Source organism: Ammospiza nelsoni, chromosome 2 (genome assembly GCF_027579445.1).
Source record: "Ammospiza nelsoni isolate bAmmNel1 chromosome 2, bAmmNel1.pri, whole genome shotgun sequence".
Classification (NCBI taxonomy): Eukaryota; Metazoa; Chordata; class Aves; order Passeriformes; family Passerellidae; genus Ammospiza; species Ammospiza nelsoni.
The window spans coordinates 92,448,511-92,473,205 of record NC_080634.1 but is presented as its reverse complement, the minus strand read 5'-3'; the positions used below and the strand labels follow the sequence as shown (position 1 = coordinate 92,473,205).

Genomic DNA, 24,695 nt, shown 5'->3' with positions numbered 1-24,695 from the left:
CAAAATAAGATGTTTTTCTCTGCAGGCACATCATAAAACATGATAAGGCTTTTAAATAATCCTTCAAATGGCCCAGCCCATGGTCATTTGAATTCTCTTTCGTGATCACCACTCTTTTCATTTATTTTCATGAAATTTCAATTCTTGATTGTGGAGCCTCTTTTCTGACTGCCAAGATCATTTTTAATTCATCTCCTGTATCCCTAAAGGTTTATCCAAGTCAAGGACATTCACAAACTTCATAAGCCAACTTTCAGCTGCAGCATCCAAGTCACTGATCAAGTACTAAATGCAAGTGATAAAAGAGAGAATTACTGAAAGGTGCAATCAGGCAGGTTCTGTTTGGGGGATCCTGTTGGTGGCTCTGTCAAAACATCAATTCCTGTCCAAATGCTTCTTTTCATACACTTGCACACCTCCCTTCCAGCAATTTCACCTAGACTGTTATTTCTAAACTGCAATATGCTTTCTTGAAACCAAGCCCTGAGTCCACACTAATATACCTTAAAAGGACATGATGAAGAAACAGGAGGAGATATCAGCAGCACTCACGTGAATGGTCCACAACAAGAGAGGCAAGAAAAGACAAGTGGATACACAGAAGAGAATTTGCAAGGCTTAAGCTCCAACAAAGTCAATCACCATCACTTGAATTCTAAAGCCTCTTTCTCAAGTTTGCTTATGAAATTTTGTGTGAGACAGCATCAGCAGATACATCTATTTCCTCTTTTCTGTTTTAAGGCACGCTCATCTGCCAGACCTGGAAAATTGGCTGCTTTGAAACAATCTGTTCTTAGAAATCCATGTGGCTCTTTTAATGCTCTATTATTCAGTAAGTGCTTATATATTGACTGTTAGTTGCACTCATGACTTGCTAGGGTTCAAAGTTAGACTGACTGAGCTTTAGTTCTCCAGCAGCCTGTTTTTGTCATCATTTTCAAATATAAAAACTGTGGGCAATCTTCTGGGGCCTCTTACATGAGCTCTGAAAAAGCATCCCTAATAGGCCTGACAGCAGTCTCTGAATCATCCAGTACTACTGCTGGCACAATGTGCACAGTATTAAGCCAAAATATTAGAGAAATTGTATCACACTATGTTTGACATTAATGTCACGAAAAGCATTCTTCCTCACCATTACTAATGCATATTATTATCTTTAAGGATTAAACAGGAACAGTGGCAGCCAAGGGAAAATAAACAACTTGCAACCATGAAGGTTATGCCTATGGAATGGTATGAAAGGACCAAAGAGACAAATCTCTTGTGAGAAATTCTTTACACATTTCAGCCTGATCTGGCTCCATTCACCTCCAGGGTTTCATTAACGCTCTCCCTTTTCCCTGGGGTTATGCGAAAGAGGAAATGAGATAACGCCCAGTCGGTCCTTGTTAGAGCCTCCAGCCCTTTGAACAGCACTCAGCAGTCACACTGACTAACACCATCGGTAGCTGCTTTCCTCCCACACTCGCTGGCAGGGGCCCAGGGATCTCCCCTCCCAGGCGCGCTGCCACCAACCCGGGGCCAGCTGGCCGCTGCCGGCCACCCTGCTTCCCTCTGTCGCACCTCCCTTCTGCTACTCACTGCTGCACCCATCGGAAGTCGGGAGTACAAAGGACTCCTTTCCCCCTCTCCTCCCAGCGATACCAAGTGACTTGTGCTCGGCATTGTCTCACCAGGGCACTGCAAGGGCTTGCCCCACTCCCCAACCTTCACAAAATGCAGGCGGTGGCTTGGCTTTAAAGGAAGCCCTGCATCCACAGCACCCACAGACATTAGCTTTGTCCTTGAATCTCATGGCCAACTCAGGATTCTCTGGATGAAGGATCAGCCGAGGTGATGTCTGTCTGGACTTGCCCACCTGGCCAGGGCTGGACCACAGGGCAGAGCAGAGAGTTGGGGCATAAATGCCTGCCCTAACCTGAGGAAAAATGCACTGCAAAGACTGGATTTCATTCAGGTGTGGTTTGTTCAATGCTCAGACCAAGAAGCTGCACAGAATTATGTGATCTGTGGCAATCCTCCATGCAGTTATGAACTTCTGGATTACTGATCAACTGTAGCACCAGAAAAAGTTCATCATGAAGCTGCACATTTAAGAACGCTATTGGAGGAATAAATGTAGGCATCAGCAGAAGGAAAAACAAGTTGTTACATACCAGACCAGTGAAGATGAGCTCACTGAAACAACTTAATTGTTTGGAGGGGAATACAGTGAGTCATCTTTAAGAATTTCAAGTGTTCTCAGCACAATCTCTCACAAGACTCCAAAGTACTTTATAGACTCAGAAAGAGTCTGCAGGCTCTCCAGCTCAAAAACCCCACCTATGAATACGTGTTTGGATTATTGGACTTCCATTGCATAATTAGCTGGATCCCAGTTTGAAGAAATTTGTGTTCCAACATGAAACTGCCTTCAAGTTTTTTATTACAGAAGAATGCTATAAGCAACTAGAAATGTATGCAGCATTTATTTCTGAAGTCATAAAAGCCTGAAGTATTTTTATTCAGACAGCCCTTCCTAGTCCACATGTCTGTCTTGTGTATCACTGCAGTAAACCTCAAGAACTACTCCACCCCTTCAGGTCAAGAGTAGTGAGGTCATGGATCTCCAGAAATCACCCTTGTTTATCATCCAGTTCCCCTTCTGTCACCCAGAGGGATTGCCAGTCCCTGCACACCCTCCCCTCCTTCCCCAGCACTCTCCTCTTCCCTCACAAATGGCTCATCCAGGGACTTTCCATATGGGTGCTTTTCCAGCAGCACAGCAGAAATGTGCAGCAACACAGAGGCACAAGTGTGTGCTCCCTGTTGTAAAGAGCAAAAAGATATCATTCAGAAGATAAAACCAAAACAACTGATCTGTAATTATTCACCATAAACATCTTGGTTTTGACCATACAAACATAAGCTTGGGCGTAACTTCTACCAGGAACTGTGAAGAATGCCAGTTTGTAGGAAGTCAATGCACATATTGTACATATTTTAAAGCTCTTACTATAAATTCTGCTTTATGTCACAGTAGCTATGCAATAACCTTCCAAGCTGACACCAGAATCTTTTTTTTTTTCCCTAAAAAATAGGGGCACTTTACAGCAAAGCAGAGAAGTCTTATCTGCAAGATAAAGTAAGGTACTACTCCATTCTGCTTGCTGTAACAAAACCAATCATAAAGGGGAAACAAGAATACTTTTATTATAAATCACATTCAATCACCCTACTGCTTAGTACTGAATAAATAATAAATTATAAATAAATATAATAAATATAATAAATAAATAAATATAATAAATAAATATAATAAATTATAAATAATTTTTTTAACATCAACACCTCTTTTGCTTGCAATTCCACCCATGGAATATTAGACATTCTGTTAATTTCAGAACTGTATTCCTCTTGCAGCTTTACCTGATTTTGCTTTTTTTAGGAAGGAGAAGGGGGTGTCAAGGCAGTCTGCCATTCCCCAGATGACTAACTGCTTTACCTATAAGTCCTCCATTGCCTACTTCCCTCTGCTATGTACAGGCCTGACTCTGTAGTGTTTAAACATCTCAGGGTCCTTACACTATTTATCCTCAAGCACTCCTGTAAGACAAGGTGGTGTTGAACTCAGCTGGCAGCTCTGGAGCTGGGGCAGAGGCAACACCATTTATCAAAGAGTCGGGAGCAGGAGATGGTGCAGCACAGGGGATCAAATCCTGCTCTGGACTTGCATCCTTGCCTCAGATCACATGAAGTCTGGAGAGACACTCTAGCAGAAAGGATGCTTAGTTAAAAATGAAAATAAATGGAGCAGTTTAACTTGAACAAAAGGGAAGCATTTCAAGGCTCTCAAGCAAAACCCTCACTAGCAGCAGAATGCCACCTCAGCTTTGGGTTTGCAGCCTGTTTGCTGGCTGGGCTGAGGGTCTCTGGCATTTCAGAGCCAGATATGAAAGTGCTGTCTGGGGACACAGTAAGACAGGGAATGTCCATCTGTCTGTCTGTCCCACTCCTTTTCCTGAGTTTTTTACACTAGGCAGTCTGAAGAGAGGGAATCGCTTCCCTCCCACCAGTGGCCAACTTGGGTGCTCCTGTGGTGGCCATTAGGATGAATTCACATTCACAGGGTGATACTGAAGATTCACCTGAAGATTGTTCATCTGTCATGGGGAGCAAGATCAAGCTCCTGCAGCCCACCAGAGGCCATTCTCCAAAGCACCTTGGCAGGCGCCTGTGTTTTCATTTTTGGCGAGGGCAGGGAAGCATTTCTCTAAGAGAAAAGGAGTGGCAGGACGGAAGGAATCCAGGCCCGGAGGCACAGTGGGGTGGATCAGTGGGAACACCGCCCTGATCACCTCATCTGCACATTTGCTGCACCCTGCCAGCCCTGACAATTATGGCACCACACTTGCTGCCCTTGGCCTCAGTCACCCCACTGGCTGCCTGTGCCCCTTCTCCTTTACTTCACTTAACTGTCCTTGGTAAATGGGGCATCAAAAAGAGGCATTTCACTTCAGGAGAAGAAAACAGCTCTTTTGCCTGCACTGGGAAACCAGCCAGCTCCCATTCAAATCAAAGGGAAGGGATCACGTGGATGCATTTCAATTAACTGCACTGGTGAGGCAGGCTGCAAACAGGCTTCCCTTTCAGTCAGACCCCTTCATTTATGTCTTCTCTTGGGGAGGTGGTGGTGTATTCAGCCAAATTACGTGGGGGATTCATCTCATCAGTGTCTGAAAGCTGGGAGGAGGCTGTATTTGCAGAGGGCTGAATTTAGCAAGGCCATAATCTGGTGGCAAATAAGGGGAAAAAAAGAAAACTTATTTTCAGTCTGCTAGAGCTATGGTCTCCAAATTATTTTGATTGTGTACTTCTATCAGAAAAAAAAAATAGCTCGTATCCCCAGTACAGGTACCTTTATTTATTTATAAATTATGTGCATACAGTTCCAACATCAGACAAGCAGACTGCAGGGGTTAAAGAGCTGGTCTCAGCAACTATCATCTGCTCACTGCTATTGGCCCATCACACAGGCTCTTATGCCAGTACCACCATCAGATACTCCAGGGCAACTTTCAGGTAGCATCAGTCTCAGGAAGGAAAAAGAAAACAAAAGGAAACATAACCAAAAGAAAAACAGCACAAGGCTTCTTGCAAGCAAGAGTGTGTGCCATTTCTCAAGAACTGTTTTCCCTTAAAAGTAATTTTCAAAGCCTCTGTGGACACACACCCTTCATGAAAGAATGCAAGGAAGGAGCATTCACAGAGATTCTAAAGGCAATCTAAATATGGGTCACATATGTGTTAAGCATATAAACAATCATATTCAGATAAATAATTACTCTCATGGGTTACCCTTAACAACCAGAAAAAAAACCAGGTCTGAAGTCAGTACTAACCTGCAGCAGGTTTTTGGCACTCTGACATTCCCATTTCAATTTCTATTTATTTCTAACTGCTATAAAAATAGCAAGTCATCAAGTAATGAAGCACATCAAATACTCAGCATATAAATAAGTAAAAAGATAAACAACATCAGGTGTGTGGTAAGGTAAAGGTCATTTTTATTTGTGTGGAAAATACAGCAAGCTTAGAAGAACAAGAGCAGTAACAAAACCAGTATTACAATTATATGTTTATTTTTTCCCTTAATTAATTCCCTTATGGTAAGTTACATGCTAATATCAATGATAGCAATAGATAAGGAAAATATAAGTACTATACAGACATTGCTTTAACCAGGAACTTCCACAGGCACTCAAAACTTATGAAATTATTTGAAAATAGTGCTGCCATAGAGCTCAAAAAAGCCTGATGCACATCTTTCAGAATAACCCTCACCACCCTAATTTGAGCATATACTTAACAGAAGAAATGGAAATCCCCAGATGTTGTGTCCGACAAAAAGTAGAAGTGAATGCTGTGCACTAGATATTTGAAAAGAAAGAAGTTACTTGCAAAATTGACTTTTCTGCTTTCTAAGTACTACAGATCTGCAAGGATGCCAAGCTATTCTGAACACAGCCCATAACAGAATTCATTCAGGACAGCAAAAAAAGCCAGCTTAAACCATCTTTATTTTACTACCACTTTTAGATAATGGTAAGGCCAGTAACAAACAATTACTAATGTTGGTGTATCAAGAAAGTACCAAATTAAATTTTAAGAAGTTTGCTTGTCTATCAAACTCCTTTTTTGGTAGCTCTGATCTGCTACTGAAAAATGAGGCATTGGTCCAACATAAAGAATAAGCCTGAGGGGAAAAAAATCTTTACTCCAAAAAAATCCAACAGTTCTTTTGACAGAAAGAAAAAGAGGAAGAAAAGCATTTTCATCTGAATGCACATATGGAAAAACAATCTGGGTTCCTTCAGACTCGGGGGGGAGGGGGATATGTAGAGGAAGTTTTAATTAAAAACAAAAGAAAACAAAACAGCCAAAGACAACCACAGTGAGCAGCCAGGAGATCAGCCATAGGAGTCCAGCTCCTCAGATCCCCACAGCATCTCCCGTGTGCCCTGCTCCCTGCCCCACCCCAGAGACAACCCCATCCCTGCCATGCTGTGAAATGCGAGCAGGGACAACCAGGAGCAAAGCAGAAGTTTTCTGTCATTTTTAGTTCCTCCATGACTGTGAACATGCAGCCCAGGAAGACACAGTGGGCCAGACTGGGGCCAAAGAAACCCACCAGCTAATGCTGGTGCCTGCAACAGCTAGAGATTTAAAACACAGGAATTCCCACCTCGACATGAGGAAGAATCTCTTTACACTCAGGGTGGCAGAGCACTGGAACAGGCTGCCCAAGGAGGCTGTGGGATCTCCCTCTCAGGAGACATTCAAAACCCACCTGGGCACATTCCTGTGTCACTGCTCTTGCTGACCCTGCCTTGGTAGGGGGGGTTGGACAAAATGATCTCCAGAGATCCCGTTCCAACCTTAAGAATTCCATGATTCTGGGATTTATGGGACACATTTATTACTGATTTTTGAGCTTTAAAGAAGGAGGGGGGGCAGTTACAAAAATGTGAAGACATTACCCATGCTAACTACTTAAAATGAGACAAAAAGAGAAAACCCAAAAAAAAAAAAAAAAGGGTGAAAACAAGAATTCAGTAAAATATGTGATGTCAGGCATGTATTCTAATTTCAAATCTTATCTTTCAGACTTGGCCTCTGGCTGTTCTTCTGTGCCATTTCAAGTCACTTAAAACTTCTTGCAGTCATTGCAGATGAAGCAGTTCAGATGGGATTTGCAAGGAATCTTCTTCCCACAGCAGGAAGTGGAGACAAAGGCAGCAACAGGCAGAGACAGATTGGGTAGAAAAAGCTGATGCAGTAAGAGAGGACTGCAGATGATGGACGGCGGGAGGGAGGGGAAGGCAATTACCATAATTGGTATTCTGGAAGCCACAGCCTATAAAGGGAAACAACGAAGTTTCATCCTGTAAAATCCAACGTCCCACCAAGTCTGAATATGTTCCAGATTTATTAGTGGTTAAGAGTAGATGCTTAGAGGAAAGCACAGGAATTCCAGTAAATGAATTCAAGACAGTAATAAAGCCAGAGAAGATGACACACACCAGTATTATATGAAATACAATATGTGAAATGAAAGTGAGACTCAGGGGAGCACCTTCAAAAAAATGGTTGGAGAAATGTTTCTGAACTTCTGCTGACATGAATGAGAACAGCTTCAGATGCTCAGTGTTCCCAAAATAGGACTTGTAACCCAGGCTTCTCTTCCTGGGTTCATTACAGAAAAACAGCTTTTTAATTACCCAGATTTAAATAATCCTGAACTATTCTGTACCTCAGACTTGAAATTAAATCAGATTTTCTCAAAAAAAAAAGCTCGAAGTGGTCCGAAATTCCTTTAAATTTTGTTTCTCCTGTGTCCGTGATTTGCAACCTATAAATGTCAAAAGCTATTAAATGTAAATTTAAAATTTAAATCAGCCCTCAGTTTTAATCACCAGTGCCAGGAACCATGGAACAGCAATTATATAGTGGAAGAGGCAAAAAAGAAGAAAGAGAAATGAAGATAAAGTTTTCTTGTTGTCAGAACAGCCACAGGATTTCTCACTGAATTCCTTTCAGCTAGGGAAATCTTAATAAAATGTTATTTGTATGTGGATAAAGTACAATAGAAATGCATGGTTTTATTAAATTTTAAGGAATTAAGATAGGCTAACCCTGCCAATGGCCCATACCTACCCAAAGGGAGGGATGAATGCTACTGAGGGGACTGTGCTGTGCTGCCATCACCTTCCAGACAGGAGCTGGAGGACAACTCCCTGCTTTTGGGCTCAGAGCATTACCCTCTACCCAGGGAGGAGGCTGCTTTATCTTCAAGCCAATCATTAATGTATGCTTTGACTGCTCAAAGGAATCTTCCTAAATACAGAACAATCAGTCCAATCAAGCTGGAAGTGAGAGTATAAAAACAAAAGATTCATAAACCAGATACTAAGGAACAAAAGGGGCTGTTTTACCCTCTAAGGTAGGAGATGAAATGCCAGTTCAAGAGTACCTCATTGCTGATGCTCTTAAGAGCAAAACGTTTGGGAAAGCAAAGGCTTCCTTTGTTTTGTTTTGTTTGCTGGTTGTGTGTGTTTGTTTTTAAGCTTTCTTTCTCCCAAACAAACAAACAAACAACAACAAAATCTGTATACCATTCCTGGCTTGCTCTCTGACCTTCAGCAAGTTGCCATCTCCTTGAAATCAAAGTTCAGAGACAGTTTAAAGAGAGCCTGTTTCACAGCTGCAGCAGGATGATGCTGAGTACCAGTCCACAGAAACTTTCTTACCCTGACGAGATGTTTTAAAAAACAATTGTGGCAGGTAACCTGTCCTGCTGTAAAACACACCACCATGAAGTTACCTTTGCTCTTCCAACAGCTGGCATAAATTCTGTGCTGAGTGCTCTGCCCAGTTAAACACAGACATCATTTGTGCCTGTGTCTGAGCATGGCTGTCCCACCAAGTGCCATCCTACAGAAGTGTAAGCCCAATCCTAAGCTGCACTTCACTGTACCAGGCTTCCTGAAAACTACCAAGATTTTTATCTTTCAGAAAGTGGGATAGGAACCAGAGTTCTTTATAGCCCAAATGAAATCTGCCAGTACTGTTAAATGGAATAAAACATATCTAAAAATGCTAGCCCCTTCTAAAAATCCCATTGTAGCAGAGTTATTCTTCTCTTTTTAACGGCTTTTAGCAATCACTGCACTTAAAGCACTCCCTATCCTCTCCCACCCCCTTGACTTTTGGGATGCTACAATGGGAATGCTGCGGTGTGAAAGCAAAAGTAGTCCAATCATCTGTCTAATATCACATTTACTTGCTACTGCAAGGGCAGCAAATCTGCTCTAACATTGCCCTGCAACTATCCTCTTCAGAAATTGGCTTTTCCACAAGTGTTTATAAAGGAGATAATAAAAGGCAGCTCTGAGCAATCCAACCAGGTGCTCAGCACTCAGCAGAAATCACCAGCATAAATTAATTAGAAATGCAAAAAAAACCCCCCAAAAAACAACACTCACAGAGACTATTATTTCAGCAACTTCATGGATAAATCATTAGAGTTGTCCAAAATCAAATCTAGTTCATAGGGAAGAAGGGGGTGATACTAAATTAACAGAAATACTGTTTTACCATTAAACCCCAATGTGCTATTCTTAATGTCACTGAAAAACACTTGCACAATGCCAACTAAGGCAAGAAACATTGAGCAAGCAGTATAAATTCTCAGAAAACACCTTAGAAACCACAGTGACTTAGACACTGTGTTATATTCACTTTCCTTTTTTAACCTCTTCAGTACTGAACTGCCTGCAGGTGATTCAGAGCTCGTGGGATGCATCATAAGTTATTAAAATCCTCCTAACAAGCTGGTGCATAAATGTCAACTTCCCTGCTGCTCTTTTATTCACATGTATCATTCACTAACCACTGTTACAAGGCACAGCACTTCTCCCCTGCTCTCTCTTTCTTGAATGGTGTTCTCACTTTGTCAAAATTTAACTAGTGCAGAACACCACCACACCATGGGAGTGGACCAAGAGATGCCCTGACCTCACCTCAGCAGAGCCTGGCTCTCAGGCAGGTCACCAGGTGTCCCACAGTCCACAGTTCCATGGACACCAACCCCACTCCAACCCCTACCCACTTGCAACTCCACTGCCAACCCAGAGCTCAGCTCCCTTTCATGAACACAACTCACTTGCTGTAAAATTCACACCTCAGAGGGGTGTGACTGAGGACACAAAAGCTCCAGTGAACAGGAACCTCCTCCTTGCTTCCCCATCCATAACCACGTTGTTTGCACCAAAGAACAACATGCAGGCCACTACCAAGTGACTACTGGGCTAAAAATGTAAATTAAATGATACCAGTTAGCAGTACACTGGGTTAATACACAACTTTGTAACACTCCACTGCATAAGACAGAAACCAAATTCATATGGGCTCTGACCCTGTGAGCAAGCAGACCTGTGGTGACAGTGGCTCGCTCTGCTTGGTGAATTTTTGCTTTCTTTCACACATTTACATTTGCATGGCCAGTTGCCAAACCATGCAAACCCAACTGCAGTGGAAAAAAGGCATCACAGAGATCTGTTGAAAAATGCTGTAAGTAAAACTACATCGTTTATATATATATATGTTACAATGATAATTTTTTAATTAAATTCAGGTCATTTGTATTTAAAAAAGCTGAAACAGCCTTAGTTAGTATTTATAAAAACAAGTATAAAGTATACAAAATAGGTATCAAATCCAGCGTATGACAACTTCAGCTGAAGACATTTATCCGTAGGCACAGGGATGTGACACTGGCCAGGCACGGTGGTGTCACATAAGATGCTGGACCCATCTGTGTAATAACCAGCTGCTCTTCTTTAAATATGAGAAGTCAGAGATTAGGAAGATATCCTCCTCTTACAAGGCTGACCTTACTGCACCATCAATACAGAGCGAATTCAGAGCAGTGATGGTTTTGTCACTATACCTCAGACAAAGCAGCAAGGTTTCAAAGCTGACAGAACCAGTTTCCAAGAATTAGCAGGTACTTTGTCTTATTTGGCCATTGATGTTCAACTTATGGACCCTTAAGACTAAATCAAGCTCCAATAAACAGGGCAGTGGAATTTCAAATGGCTTTGAGGAAAACTGGTTAAGACTTGCTGTCTAACTGTATTAGTTTAACACTCTAACCTCTAGAATTTGCACGTTATCAGAAACATTCAACAGTGAGAGGTCACACATACAGTCATTTCTTCATCCCTAACTATGTGCTGAAGGTAATCAAACTGGTATAGAATTCTCCATTTATATGCATACAGTCTTGAGGAATTGTTACAAAGCTTCATTAATCTATTTCTGTTGCAGTTAATAACAGACCCCTGCAGATTTGAAAGGAACTGGATTGTAAGGGGTCATGCAGGCAGTAACTATGCAGAGCTCTAGTGAAGCAAGCAGTAGCACCCTGGCCAGCTAGCTAGAACTGAGCTCAGCTTGGCTCTTCATAACTACTGAATAAGCCAACAATCCGTGACTTCAGCAGTTTCCTCTCTTCTCCCCCTGCACATAAGTTATGAGTGCAACTGGTTCACAGCACAGCAGTATGCCTCTGTGATGAAGAGAAAGCCACTGCTGCAGTGTGGGTTGATGAAGCACTGAAGATGTGTGTCCTCTCTAAAAGCACACATTTTTTAGCACAGCAAATGTGTTATTTACAGAAGCAAAGAAACAGGATACAGCTGAGCTATTAGGAAATCAAACATTATAGTATGTAGGTATAAGGTAATAAAAATATAAGATAGTGTAGGTATAAGGTTGTCGCTGACGGACACGAAAGAACACAAGCACACCACCTCTCTCAAGGTGAAGGAAAAAAGGGAAGTTCTTTCTCTGACTCCAATATTTATAGTTTTACAAAAGTGACAGTGGATTGGAAGGTGACAGTAACACCTCTGCAATGACACAGGTTAAACCAACAGTCCATCAACTCTCTCCTCCTCCATAAAGGAATGAAAAACAATGAGTTATTTACAGAAAGTGTGTGAGAAAGTTCACTACAAGAATGTCAACATCAGAAGGCTTAGAAAATCTCAAAAAACCAGGGCAACATAAGGTAATATAGGGCAATAAAAAATTATAAGATACATAAGAAAAAAGACTTTTCTGGTGCTGAGAAAAGATAGTTGGCCAGGAATGCTCCCACACCCATGTTACTATGCAGGCTGCCAACTACTGCCTTGTGTTTGGATGCTTCCCGATGCTGCTACTTGCTTTCCTCAAGTCCTTTGTTACTTACATGGAGCAAACTTTGCATGCTGGCACAGGAAGCCCATGAGGATGGACATGGCAGGCAAGTCAGTAACCTTTACCACCCATTGAGCAACCATTTGGGACTCCTCCCTGGCTGAGCTGTGCCACGCCACACCATCAGCTCCGGTACGCAGCATCCTATCGAGGGCCAGCTGCAACTTCCCAGCATCCAGGACAAAAATGTCAAAACACCATTTGTGGAGGTGACAGGCACCAAAGCACCCCTTGCCAAAGTGTTTTTGGTGCCACACCATCATCTGCCAAGGTTTTAAAATCTTAATTCCTGATGGTGCATTTCTTGCCTTTGGAAAGAAAGACTTCAGAAGTGACACTCTGTATTTGTTTATATGCCTGACCAGGCAACTGCTAATAGTAATTTGGAAACAACACCCTATTGCAACACCTGCTTGTACACAATGAACATAGTTAAGGTAAAATTTATGACAGAATCACTTAAAAAAAAAATCTGTATTTTCTCCTGCTACTCTTCTTACCTGTGTTGTTGGTTTAAATATTTTATGTGCCAGATAGATGTATGTTACAAAAAAAGCTTATAAAGAGAATACAGAACACACATGCACTCAACCCTCACATAAGCCACTAACTGTGAGGGTGAACCCAGGTCCTGCTAACTGAGGACATGTGTTTTGCACTTGAGTTCTTGGCTTCAAGGAAATTAAAATTTAAACTCATAACTTGACCTGAGCGAACATAGGAATTTAACTTAAGGGCTCTGCATGAGCAAGAGGACTGTATTGTCTTCAGACTAAATAAATTGACTATTTTTACTTAAATACATTTCACTGTCTATTAATTTCTGAAAAGCAAATGTCCTTTCTAAACATTTTTATTGTTCAATTTAAGATAAGAATACATGAAACAAATATGATCTCCTTGTCCTCCCTGACTTCTCTTAATACCATTAGGAAAATAGCACAGCAAAAAATTTTCAGTTAATGCAATTCTGTTAATGCCCTTGCAACACCTCCACTTGACCACCAATTCAGCACTAAAAGATGAAACTGACAGCACCGATGTTTTTGCCTTATTAAACTTTAAATCAACATGAACTTGATACCACAAGACCTCTGTGTTATTAAAAAAAGCATTTTTTTAACTATGGATTTCTTCACAATTAATTCAGGTAGACCCTGCCTTCCTTGCATCTCCAAGATCAACTCCAAGAACGTTACTATTTAAACCACGAACACAGACCTGTTCTATGATTTTTTCCAAGTTTAAAAAACCTTTTGACTTGGAACTGAGGCTCTGCTCATTTTGCATTTGCTTTCATGACAAAGGATTAATGACAGGTTAAAAAATCTGGACTCAGCAGCTTTTCACTATATTCCCCTCCCTCTGTGGCAGGGACAACCAGCCTGGCAAATACCTGGCAATGCAAACCAAGGAAGGAACATCACTCCATATATAAGAGAAAAATCCTCTGCTTGACATTTGTACCATCAACACCCTTCTTGCCTACACAGGTTGGACACTAGAAGACAGCTTTCAGTGGTGCAGTTCCTCCTCTGGGAGAACAGAGCCCTTCTTCCCACAGAAAACCTCCCAGGCCACATTACACCACCTCAGCCACCCTAGTGATGGCTGGGATGGCTACAGCTGCTCTGCTGGGCACACAGCGACTCAGATCCCAGCATCTGCCCCATCCCACCCCATATCCCATCCCTGAACTCTGGTGCTTGTTTTTGCACATGTATGGACATAACACTGCTGCATGTTTTTAACTGTGTGCTATTGGACTTAGCAGAAAATCCATTCTTGAAATCAAGCCGCTACACAGCTAAACATTACCAAAATCCATCAGGTAAAACTTATTAGACCACTTTTATCTCAGATGACACAAAATACTCATTATGTAATCCTGCCTTCCTTGGGAATCTGTCCTGCCTGAAACCACCCTGAAAAGACACCAGTATCACACAATGACATTAAACTTCTTCAATGTCTCTTTCAAGTACAAGCTGACAAAGCTATTCATAAATTAGTAAATAGCCCAAGGTGAGCAGAAAGATTTCTCATGAAACCTGAGCAGTAATGCAATATTACTGTTCCTGGATCCTTTGCCATTTTATCATCCGCTAGTAATTCTCCCAAGGGTAATGTCAAGGATCCTCTTAACTGTACTGTTTGCCCACCTCTGCATGGTAATGATAAAAATATTGATTTTCACATTTGTGACTCAGATGCAATTTGACACAAGAAGTCCAAATTATTTCCCCCTTGCAGCGCATCAGCAATCACAAGCACAGAGAGCTTCACGCACATCAAAATGAAGCAGCTTCATTAATACATGACACTGGAAACAATGCTTCATTTGCCCTGTACTTTTCAAAATGAAGGCCTGGTCCAGCAGCAGATTTTAATGCAAGTTGTGGAGGGGATAAGAGAATGGTTTGGAAGACAGGTCTGCCTTGGGCAGGGACATCTTCACCTCGACAGGATGGGTCTGAAGAGCAGCAGCTGCAGGGTGAGATTTGCCTCGGGTATGAGCTGACACCAAGGAGAATCCCACCTTTCCTTGAGAATCCTGACAAATGGAACACCCCACCACCTTTGGAAACCCTCAGATCCTCTCCAGGTCCTGCTGGAGTGAAGTTCGATAATTCCCATCCTGCATGTGACAATAAGGAAAATGTGGCTTTCAGTCTCAGACAAAGTTTGGAAATTTTGACCTTCAGGCTTACACCATGAGTAGCCACCAGCAATATCCCAGCCCTCCTCCCTCACTTCATCTCACTGCAAAGCTGTGGCACAACTCATCTCTCCACCACCCAAAGCTAAACCCCATATGGTGACCAGACTGCCCTGTGCCAGTGCCTGAAGACATCCAGCTTCCAGCATGGCATTAAGGGAGGCTGTATGAACCATTTCAGAAGGGGCATCGCTTGACCAGGATGCCCATGGAGAAGGGAGCCTTTTCACTTTGAAAAGAGAGAAGTTTTAACTGTGAGAGAATTCAGCACAGGGGGATTCATCCCAGGGCTGCGAACCCTTTAGTTCCACCCCACCCCAGACTGTCCTGCCTCTGTGAGTTTCTTGTATTTATTTTTTTTTAATGTGAACCTGAAACAGTTCTTCAGTGTTAGAATGAGCAGGGAATCAGCAAAAAGAATAAGACCTACTGGCCTTAGAATAGCAGTTTATTGTTAATTGTTTGATACAATTCATTTTCGGATATGATTACAGAAATCACACTTTGATGCACAATAGCAAATGAGCCCACTAATAGGGCAAAAGGAGGTAGATTTTTTTCTGGGAGATAAGCACTTTCCTAAGCAACACCTACCCTGAGGATCATATTTATACAACTATTTCAACAAACAAGACCTTTGAAAGTCTGCTATAATCCATTAATAAGAAAAGATCAAAGAAACTAATAGGAAGGCCGGGATGCAATCAAAATATTTGATCAGTGAGCCGTTTTGTATCCAAGCCATAAACTCAAGGGCATTTCAGTGGAAGCTGTGGGAGGAGAAGCTGCTGTGAGCACCTGGAGATTATGTGGTCATGGCAGATGGAGCCCCTTAGGGGAATCCTCACACCCCACTGCCATCCCTGCATCCCTCCCTGCACAGGACACCAGCAGCACCCACCATCCCAGCTTCCCATCATTTTCAGTGCAGCTATATTAAACAACCAAGGGTGGAAATTGTACTTGTTCTCCTAAATCCCACCACCTCCCCCGCTAAAGTTAAATATTTGGCCTTTGGTTTAAACTAAATGGATTTTTGTTTTTCCTTTCAGAGCGGTCTCACGATCTCCGTGTGACCCCGGTGGGAGGACAGAGGGAGGCAGGGAGACCCCACCGTGCACTCAGAACACTGCCAGAGCCCAGGGAGTGTCAGCCCACTCAGTAGCAGAGATGGGTGTAGTAAACTTTTAAATACTTCCTTTCCCCCTTTCTTTAAGGAAAAAAGAATAAGGAAAAAGATACTGATATGTTCTGATTTCCTCCTCACACCCTTCTTTTTTAAATACATACTTAGCAAACATTAAACAACTACATATTTGGATGCAACTCAAGCTAAACAATAGCTTTGATAGTTTAATTTTGGAAAGAAAAAAAGGAAATTCTCACTTTCTTGAAAGGCTTTACTTTTACTTATTTGTATATTCCCTAGGTTATCAGCACATTTCCCTTTGCTTTTCTGAGAGCAATATACATGTCCTTGTAACCAGAGAAGTATGGGAAATTCTGGAAACATCCAACTGTGTATAAACACTTAAGAGTTCAGACACTCTAATACAAAACAAGTACCTCTCTGAAACAAACATCTCCAGATGTTTTAACGTATTTATATATATATATATATATATATATATATAAGATGTGACTCAGGCACAGAAAGCCAAAAGAATGTTCTCATTTCCTGAGATTGGCCAAGAAAAAGGAAAAAAAATGTGAATGAAGGAACAAAGACTCAAAAGTCAGCTTTTTCTTAACAGCAGCAGCTTTAAAATGCTCCATTTCAAATCTTTTTTCATATAATCAGAATATTGCCTCTCTCTTGCAACTGCATAGACTCACAAAAGGAAGCACAGAAAGGAGAAAAAAAATGTTTTCTGGGTTGTTTAAAGTACTACAGAAATGTCTCATTAGAGAAGTGCCTGTCCTTTTTTCAGTTCCAGTGAAGCTGATCGACACCTCCCAACAAGCCCCTCTCCCCCAGCCTGGGACACAGGGGCTGAGAAAAAGCCAGCAGCTCTCTGTGTCTTCATGGAGAGCTCAGCCTGCCAGAGCTCACAGCAGATCTTGTTCCATTTTTTTTCTGACAGTACAAGCGGGTACAAACAGCTTCCAGTTCCTCTGGGACCTGAAAGCAATGGGTGAAGAAAGCCCATGGGCATCTCCAGATCATGAAGTCTCATCATAGCAACAAACATCAGGAAGATTTAAACAGGCATCAAGATGTGTCACTGTTCTCTGTACCCTTTCTAACCATAAACTACATGTCAGGAGGGTAGGACACGAGATTTCCTTCCTCTGAGTCCTTTGAAGGTGAATTTCCGCAAACCAATTCAGTGAGAACTGTGACAAAACCACTGCTGGGGTGGTTTCCCTTCAGACAGAGCAGTAGGAGGGGACAGCGAGCTGCAGAGAGAACAAACCCAAGTGCACTTCCCACAGCAGAAAGCAAAATTGCCCAGACAATCCTTCCACAACACCTGCAGGCAGGTGGGTGATCCTTCTTCCAGTGCAAGAGAGCATGGAGTCCATGGAGTCCCAACCCTGACACCGCACCCAGGGCAGCCACAAGCAGTCCCCAGACCCAGCCCAGCCCACCACCAAACACTGCTCCCTCCTTCTTCAAATCCCCAACACCTTGTCACAGAACTCCACTTTTCACACTGCTCTCTGCCAAAATGGGTATTGCCACCTTTCCCAAGTTCTTTCCTATGGACATCACTACCACCCACAAGATCAAGGATTGATACAGACTGAGACAAACTCAGTTTTAAATCTATGTATCTACCAATCTCCCTCACCACAGGTTTTCAGCTGGCTCAGGTCCATGGTGCTGGCACTAGAAATGTTGGGGGACAGGAATGTGTGGGTCACCCCAGGCGGCTGTAGCACAAGCACATGCTTAATTAAACATCTCTGTAACCATCACTGCCCATGGGAAGAGCAGCTGCCCTGGCATGGCCCATAGATGATCTGTCCTGAAGCATAACACTGGCCAGAGATGGGTCTGGGATTCAGCCATTGCCAAGTGAATCTCAGCCCACTTACAGCAGACCCCAGCAAAAATAAGTTACTTAATACAGCACACATGTCCGTTTCTCTGCCATGAAACACAAGTCTGTCCTGCTACTAACACAGTTCAGAAGAGCACACATGCAAAGCTCAGCAATATGTGCCTATGTGCAAGCATTTCCTCAGGAAAGCCAGAGGGTTCTGCAAGCAGAGGCTGCTGTGCCAATTCAGCCTTGACTCCGCAGGGCCTTCCCCAGCAGTGCTGGTGGCGCCCTGCTCCCCTGCCTGCCAAGAGGGTTCTGCATTCCCAAATGAGAGGTGCAGTGTGCCAGGAGACACCAAAGGAGGGCTCGGGGATGCTCTGTTCTGCGAGGCAGGAGGCTGGCAGCCAGTTCCTTGCCCTGGCCAGGCAGCACCCAGCCCCAGTGGGGATGGCCATGCCTCCATAAGAGAGTCCTTGCAAAGTATCAAGGTCCCTTTTTTCCCTCCCAGGGTGGATTTGAAACTAATTCTCTGCGCGGTTCCCTCTCCCCACATCAATCCCACAGCTGCTGAATGTCAGTGTGGGCTCTGGACTAAAGCCAGTTTGCCATGTCGCTGCCTCCCAAATATTTCCAGGCATTACTGCACTGCTTTGCTGTGGTCTTCCCCAGTGCCCCCAACTATAATGAAACAACATATTAATACAGAAAACCCTTTTAATTTTGAGCACAGCAGCTACTCCATGCTGTTCTGGCCACCCAGGAAATGTCCTTAAAGTCATTACAATGCCTTAGCTCCCCAGATGATCCACATCAATTCCCCACCCATGATGCAAGAAATATCCCTCCCCTGGTTTTAACTCTACTCTTCACACCAGTTTATGTTTCACTCAGACAACACCCACCAGTGTGTTCTCAGTTCTTCAAACTATTTAATACGACTAGGGTTTGAAGCAACCCTAAATCCACATGATTAAGGACCCACCTTCTCACTGAATTCTACAGAAGTGGCTGGTGAGGTTTTTAATAAATCAAAAAGCGATGAAAGAAAGGACATCCAAGCTGGAATTCAAGAACTTCTTATTTAACATATAAAAAAAAGCAATCAATATGAAAAATGCAGAGCATAAAACCTCCTCCTGGGTGCCAACCATGTTGTAATGCTATTTTTCATGCACTATAGGGTGCTCCAGACTATGCCATTTTGGCAGAGGAACATGGTTTCAGGCTGTAGAGGAGGTCCACTTTGTCCATATTTTGTCACTGGCCACACTATCAGCTTCTGGCATCCTGCATATTGCTGACAGCCTCCAGATGCTGAGACAAATTCAGCAAACTGTTTGACATAAAGAGCTGCTATGGTACACAAAACCATAGTAATTACAAGGAAATTACAGTATTCTGATTTTTTCCCCCCTGCTTCTATCTGCTTAAAAAACAGAAGTCAGCATTTTCATAAAGACTTACACACCACAGGAAGGAAAATGCTGAAATGATTGCAAAGAAGCATCCTAATTGGAAGAAAAATATTAACCCCAGGGCACAGTCCCCTGCTACATTTTCCCTAATTGCCAGACTGAATGAGGGCCTTTCACCCTTTCTGCCCCAAGAGCAGCACTTGTGCACAGGCTGTTAGGGGTGACGTGCTCTGTAGCACATCCCAACACAACAAGCACAGCAGACCACGTACACGGCTGCTTGCTTCTCACCAGGCATAGCTTAGACAAGGGGAGGCTTTGGCTATCAAAATGTGACTGTCAGTTTCATTTTCCTTGTCATCAGCACTTGCCATCATGGGAAAACCTGACACGAGTAATTTCCCCACTGACTATCAAGCTGCTTTTAGCACAGCTAATAATTAAAGCTTCCCTGTATTGAAAAGTAATAAGAGATTGCATTATGCTACAGAGTGAAAAACTTTTGAACTGGGCTTTGGAGGAGAACAAAGCACAGACAAATCAGGATGTGTAACCTGACACACAGCATGAAGCCACAATTGCAGGAGCTGAAAACATTGCCTTAAGTGCTCCAATAATAAATATTTCACTGCAACTTGAAAAAGAATTTGTTAACTGTGCAAACCACCCTCTGTATATTGCAGACCATTAATGGTTCCCCTGCAGTAATTGTATGAAACAAGTTCTAAGAAAAAGACCTGCACACTACAACTGAGACTAAACTACAGCACCACATTTAGCTTCTTATTTAGAATCCCCTATCAGAGCCAGTAACACCATGAAGTGCCCCCGTTTTTCAGCTTCACAGTCTACAGTGGAATAAGAACTGTAAATCCAATGAGTCTGTACTAGTTTTTCAAGTGGAGTTATGCTTGGAGTAAAGAGGACCTGGCTTTTTCCAGTATTTTGCTGCATACTGGCCTGTATTTCTTGCTACAAAGAAAAACTCTGTTTGTTCTAGGAAACTACAAAAGCTTAAGATAATAATGGCTCTGAATGGAGAAGCCAATGTTTTCCTCTGAACCACATATGAAACTTATTCCAATGATAACACATCAAGATGAGTTCAGCACAACCAGCGGGAAAAGCAGCCCACAAAACTCAGAGGACATTTATAAAGCAAGCAGGCATTGCCACAAGGAGCTATCAGCCCCAGGCAGCACACCAAGCAATGCTGAGCAGCCCACCCAGCATCGACCCTCTGCACATCCCTCCTTACCCAAATCCCTCTCTTCCAGGACAGAGTCTGGTCTCCCAGCGTGATTCTGAGTGAGAAAGCTGTGCCTCAGTAAGCACTGTGCAAGTGACAGCACCAGCCTCCAAGTTCCTCTAGTTGCAAAACAAAAGCCACAGGAGTGGCTCAAGTTCAAAATGCCTCCATAAAACAAAGGGAGAGGGAAAAAAAAATTAAAAAGAAGAGTATTTCTTTGCACATACCTGCTGACCAGATGTCTGCTGCTTTTCCGTGCACTAAATCTAGAGAGACCTCAGATCAATGTTTCCTTTTTTGTTTTCTTCACCAAAACTCAGATCACTTAAACTCTCTAAATCAGACCCAAACATCAAGATACAAAACCCTTTGGGAATTTCAGCTTGTGGAGGCCTTTCAGATCACTTTACATTTTGTCAAAAAGTAGGTTTGAATGAAATATTCACATTTTTAGTGGGTTTTCTAAATCCAAAGAATCAGAACAAGAAAACACACTCATTTTTAATTTTCCCTCCTTGTATTTTACAAAATCTAAATACATTTTCCAAGAGCCCCATCCCTTTGTTTTGATTTCAGTGGACTGGAATTGTCTATAGAAAGCCCCCTCTGAAGGAGCTGACTCCACAGCCTCTTGACACTGTGCCACCCTGCCAGATGAGCAGCCCTGCTGTCCAGGCCAGCACCTCCCTCTGCTCCCTCGAGCCAAGCCTCTGTGACAGTGAAGCACACAGCACCTCCACTTCCCTGATCACAGCACAGTCCCTTGTCCTCCATACACCCATTCACCCCAAACGAACAGTGAGAGGAACAGAGGAAGCCAGCCAGTTTAGCCAAGGGGCCCCACGTCCAGCCTTTACTGGGCAAACAGTTTTTATGTAGGGCACACCAGCAGCAGCAGCACTCCAGGCTGACTCTCAGCCACGGGAGCATTTGCTTGGCCAGGAGGCAGCATGATTGCTCCTGCTGCTGTGAAAGGATGCTTGAGCCACCAGCTGTACCCTGGATGGCTCTGCTGCCACCAGTGTTTCCCAGGGAGTGCTGGCCAGGCTCATGCTGCTGCAGGTAACCTCCCTGCTACTCCACCTCTGCAAGTTTCTGCAGGCGAGGGCTCTAGTCTGACTTTGTCCCAAAATCTCACACCGTGCCAGGGGTGTAGCTTAGCTCATATCCTCGGAAGCGTGTACCAGCAGGGCAGCTGGCCCGCTCCCTGACAACTTCAGCAGAACAGATGCCAAATATGCAATTGCTCTGTTTACCTGGCCAGAGAGGCGGCTCAGCCCCAGCACCTGTGTGGGGCCGAAAGACACAGCACAGACTGACGCTGGCAGCACAAATACTGACAACTGGCCACTTTCAGGAATGCAGAAAGAATCCTGGCCTGGATTCTACCACCCACTATGAAAAGCAAGTGGCTGTTGGAACATCTGAAGAAAAAACAGTCACCCACAGTACATATGGACACCTGAATCACATTATCATGTTTTTCTAAGCATGTGGCTGCACTGCAGCTGGAGCGAGAGCTGGTCAAGGCTGGTGAGATCCTGCCCAGGACATCAGAGCACTGACCCTGGGAGCAGAGCTGGCTCACCTCGCTCAGGATGGCACCTGTGTAGCCCAAACTCAGCCTGACTTTGCAACTGACACGGTTTTTCTCCAAAGGTATGGCAGAGAGCTGGAGGAGCCTGCAGGAGAAGTCGGGCGCGGGAAAGATAAGGCAGTCCTTAGACAGGCTAAAGTTTGTGTGCCAGCAGCCGTCCTATACCTGCAGTCCAAGGCAGTCACAAAATCAGTCTTTGTCCTTCCCTCAGCTCTAGGTTTTGACCTATTAGCACAACACTTTGCCAAGTGCTTTAATTAGGGCCATTTCTTCCCAAGAAATAACTGCACAGGACGAGGCTTTGAAACGCTGAGCAATGAGCAGAACAGCCTTTGCTTTCCGTAGTCCACCCCATTAACCCGTCCCCAAGACAGACTACTCGCTAATTGTGTGATATGCACAAAACATCACGAATCTCACCACATCCACACCCGAGGTTATTTAGTGTGATGCTTTTAACAGAGCCACCACCCGGGCAGGGCGCCTTTTAACGCACTGGGCATCAGAGGCGCTCACGCCGCTGCTGGGACGTGCGAGCCGCAGGTCTGGGTGTTTTTCCCGATCGTGCAACGAGGGCACAGGGCCCGCCCCAGCGCTCCGAGCGAGCGCCGAACGCCGAGGAGGGATTGCGGAGAGAAGGGAATTCCTGCACTGCCCCTCGCTGCGGCTGCCGGGACGGGCAAAGTTTGCCCGTGGAACGCACACTTCACAGAGGGAGCGGCAGGGACACCCTGCACGGCTGCGGGCCCCCCGTCCCCTGGGCGGGACCCCAGCCCGACCCCGCCGGCGCCCGGGCAGCAGCGGGAACGCGCCTTTCCCGGGCAGCAGCCGGTGACAGCGGCCCGGTCGAGACAAAGCGCCGCCCTCGGCAGCCGCCAGCCGCGGGAGGCGGGACGGGACGGCGCGGGCGGCCCCTGCGCCTCTCCTACCTGTTACAGTTGATCCCCGCCGCCGCCGCCGCCACCCCCAGCATCCCGGCGGCCGCCGCTGCCGCCGCTCCCGCCAAGCGCTCCCCACCGGCGGCGGGCGGGGCCTCGCCGGCCGCGGTAATGGCGCTGGGGGCCCCGCCGGCCCCGCCCGCCGCCAGGGGGCGCGCTCCGCCCGCGCCGCGCCCCGCCCGCTGCGCCCCCGCGCGGGGAGAGAGGGAAGGGCACCGGCGGGAGGTGGGATCGCGCTGCCCCGGCCGGGGAAGAGGGCAGGCACCGCCGGGACATGGGATCCCACTGCTCCCGGCCGGGAAAGAGGGCAGGCACCGCCGGGACATGGGATCCCACTGCTCCCGGCCGGGAGAGAGGGCAGGCACCGCCGGGACATGGGGTCCCACTGCTCCCGGCCGGGAGAGAGGGCAGGCACCGCCGGGACATGGGGTCCCACCGCCGGGACATGGGATCCCACCGCTCCCGGCCGGGAAAGAGGGCAGGCACCGCCGGGACATGGGGTCCCACCGCTCCCGGCCGGGAAAGAGGGCAGGCACCGCCGGGAAATTGGGTCCCACCGCTCCCGGCCGGGAGAGAGGGCAGGCACCGCCGGGACATGGGGTCCCACTGCTCCCGGCCGGGAGAGAGGGCAGGCACCGCCGGGAAATGGGGTCCCACCGCTCCTGGCCGGGAAAGAGGGCAGGCACCGCCGGGACATGGGATCACACCGCTCCCGGCCGGGAGAGAGGGCAGGCACCGCCGGGACATGGGATCTCCCTGCCCTCCCCGAGAAGCGGACCGGAGTCACTGCCCAGAGCTGGGATCCCCCTGTCCCTCCCATGTGTTTCCCGCTGGACCCGCGGGAGGCATCGTTCGCCTCCTCTGTCCGCCCTGCGGGAGATGCTGGGGCCGGAGCGCCCCGCAGTTATGTGAAATAGGTGCCTCCTCGGAGCGGCTGGTGCTGGTTTCGTGTTTTTCGGCTTTTTTTCTTTGTTTTTTCTTTTTTTTTTTTTTTTTTCCCCAGAACCGAAAATTGCTGTCAAAACAATTCCAAGTATTTTCACTGTTTCCTACACGTGGTTGGGTAGTGCAGGATAATTTGTAGCAAGAAAGCTCTCGCCACACCTTGGAGTGCCAAATATACTTAGGTGAGTTTTGCTGGAGCCAGAGTCCGGTTTAGATCAACATTATTTAAGAATGCAACAGCGTTAATAAGCAACGGTGTGGGGAAAGGCTAGCACCTCGCTAAGGCTCAGAAATGTATAAAGTAAATGTAAGAAAGTTACCTCCAACAGTGCCAAACCTTCCACTTCACTCGGAGAGAAGCGACCTCATTCCAAATCAGGGGAGGTTCAAAGGCAGACTGTGGATAAATGAAAGGAGCATAACAGAAAAGGTGATATTATTGAGCTGTCTGTATCACCACCTATTGCTGTCCTTAAAATCAGAACAAGGAAGTGGCGGGTTGGAATGAAAAATGCAAATATTTGCCTGCCAGG

The 24,695-nt window shown here is 45.0% G+C and overlaps 1 protein-coding gene across 2 annotated transcripts in view; it reads right to left on the bottom strand.

Annotated features, from left to right (window-relative positions):
• Positions 1-23,315, bottom strand: part of LIMS1 (LIM zinc finger domain containing 1) — a 68,342-nt gene extending 45,027 nt beyond the window's left edge. Inside the window, exon 1 of one of the 2 annotated variants that reach the window (XM_059493664.1) lies at positions 23,209-23,315. In XM_059493664.1, the coding sequence (XP_059349647.1) occupies positions 23,209-23,252 (44 nt within the window). In that variant the 5' untranslated portion in view covers positions 23,253-23,315. Of the gene's footprint in view, positions 1-20,691; positions 20,723-23,208 lie in introns of those variants that run through there. The other variant, XM_059493665.1, reaches the window with a different exon arrangement.
• Positions 23,316-24,695: the final 1,380 nt, after the last annotated feature.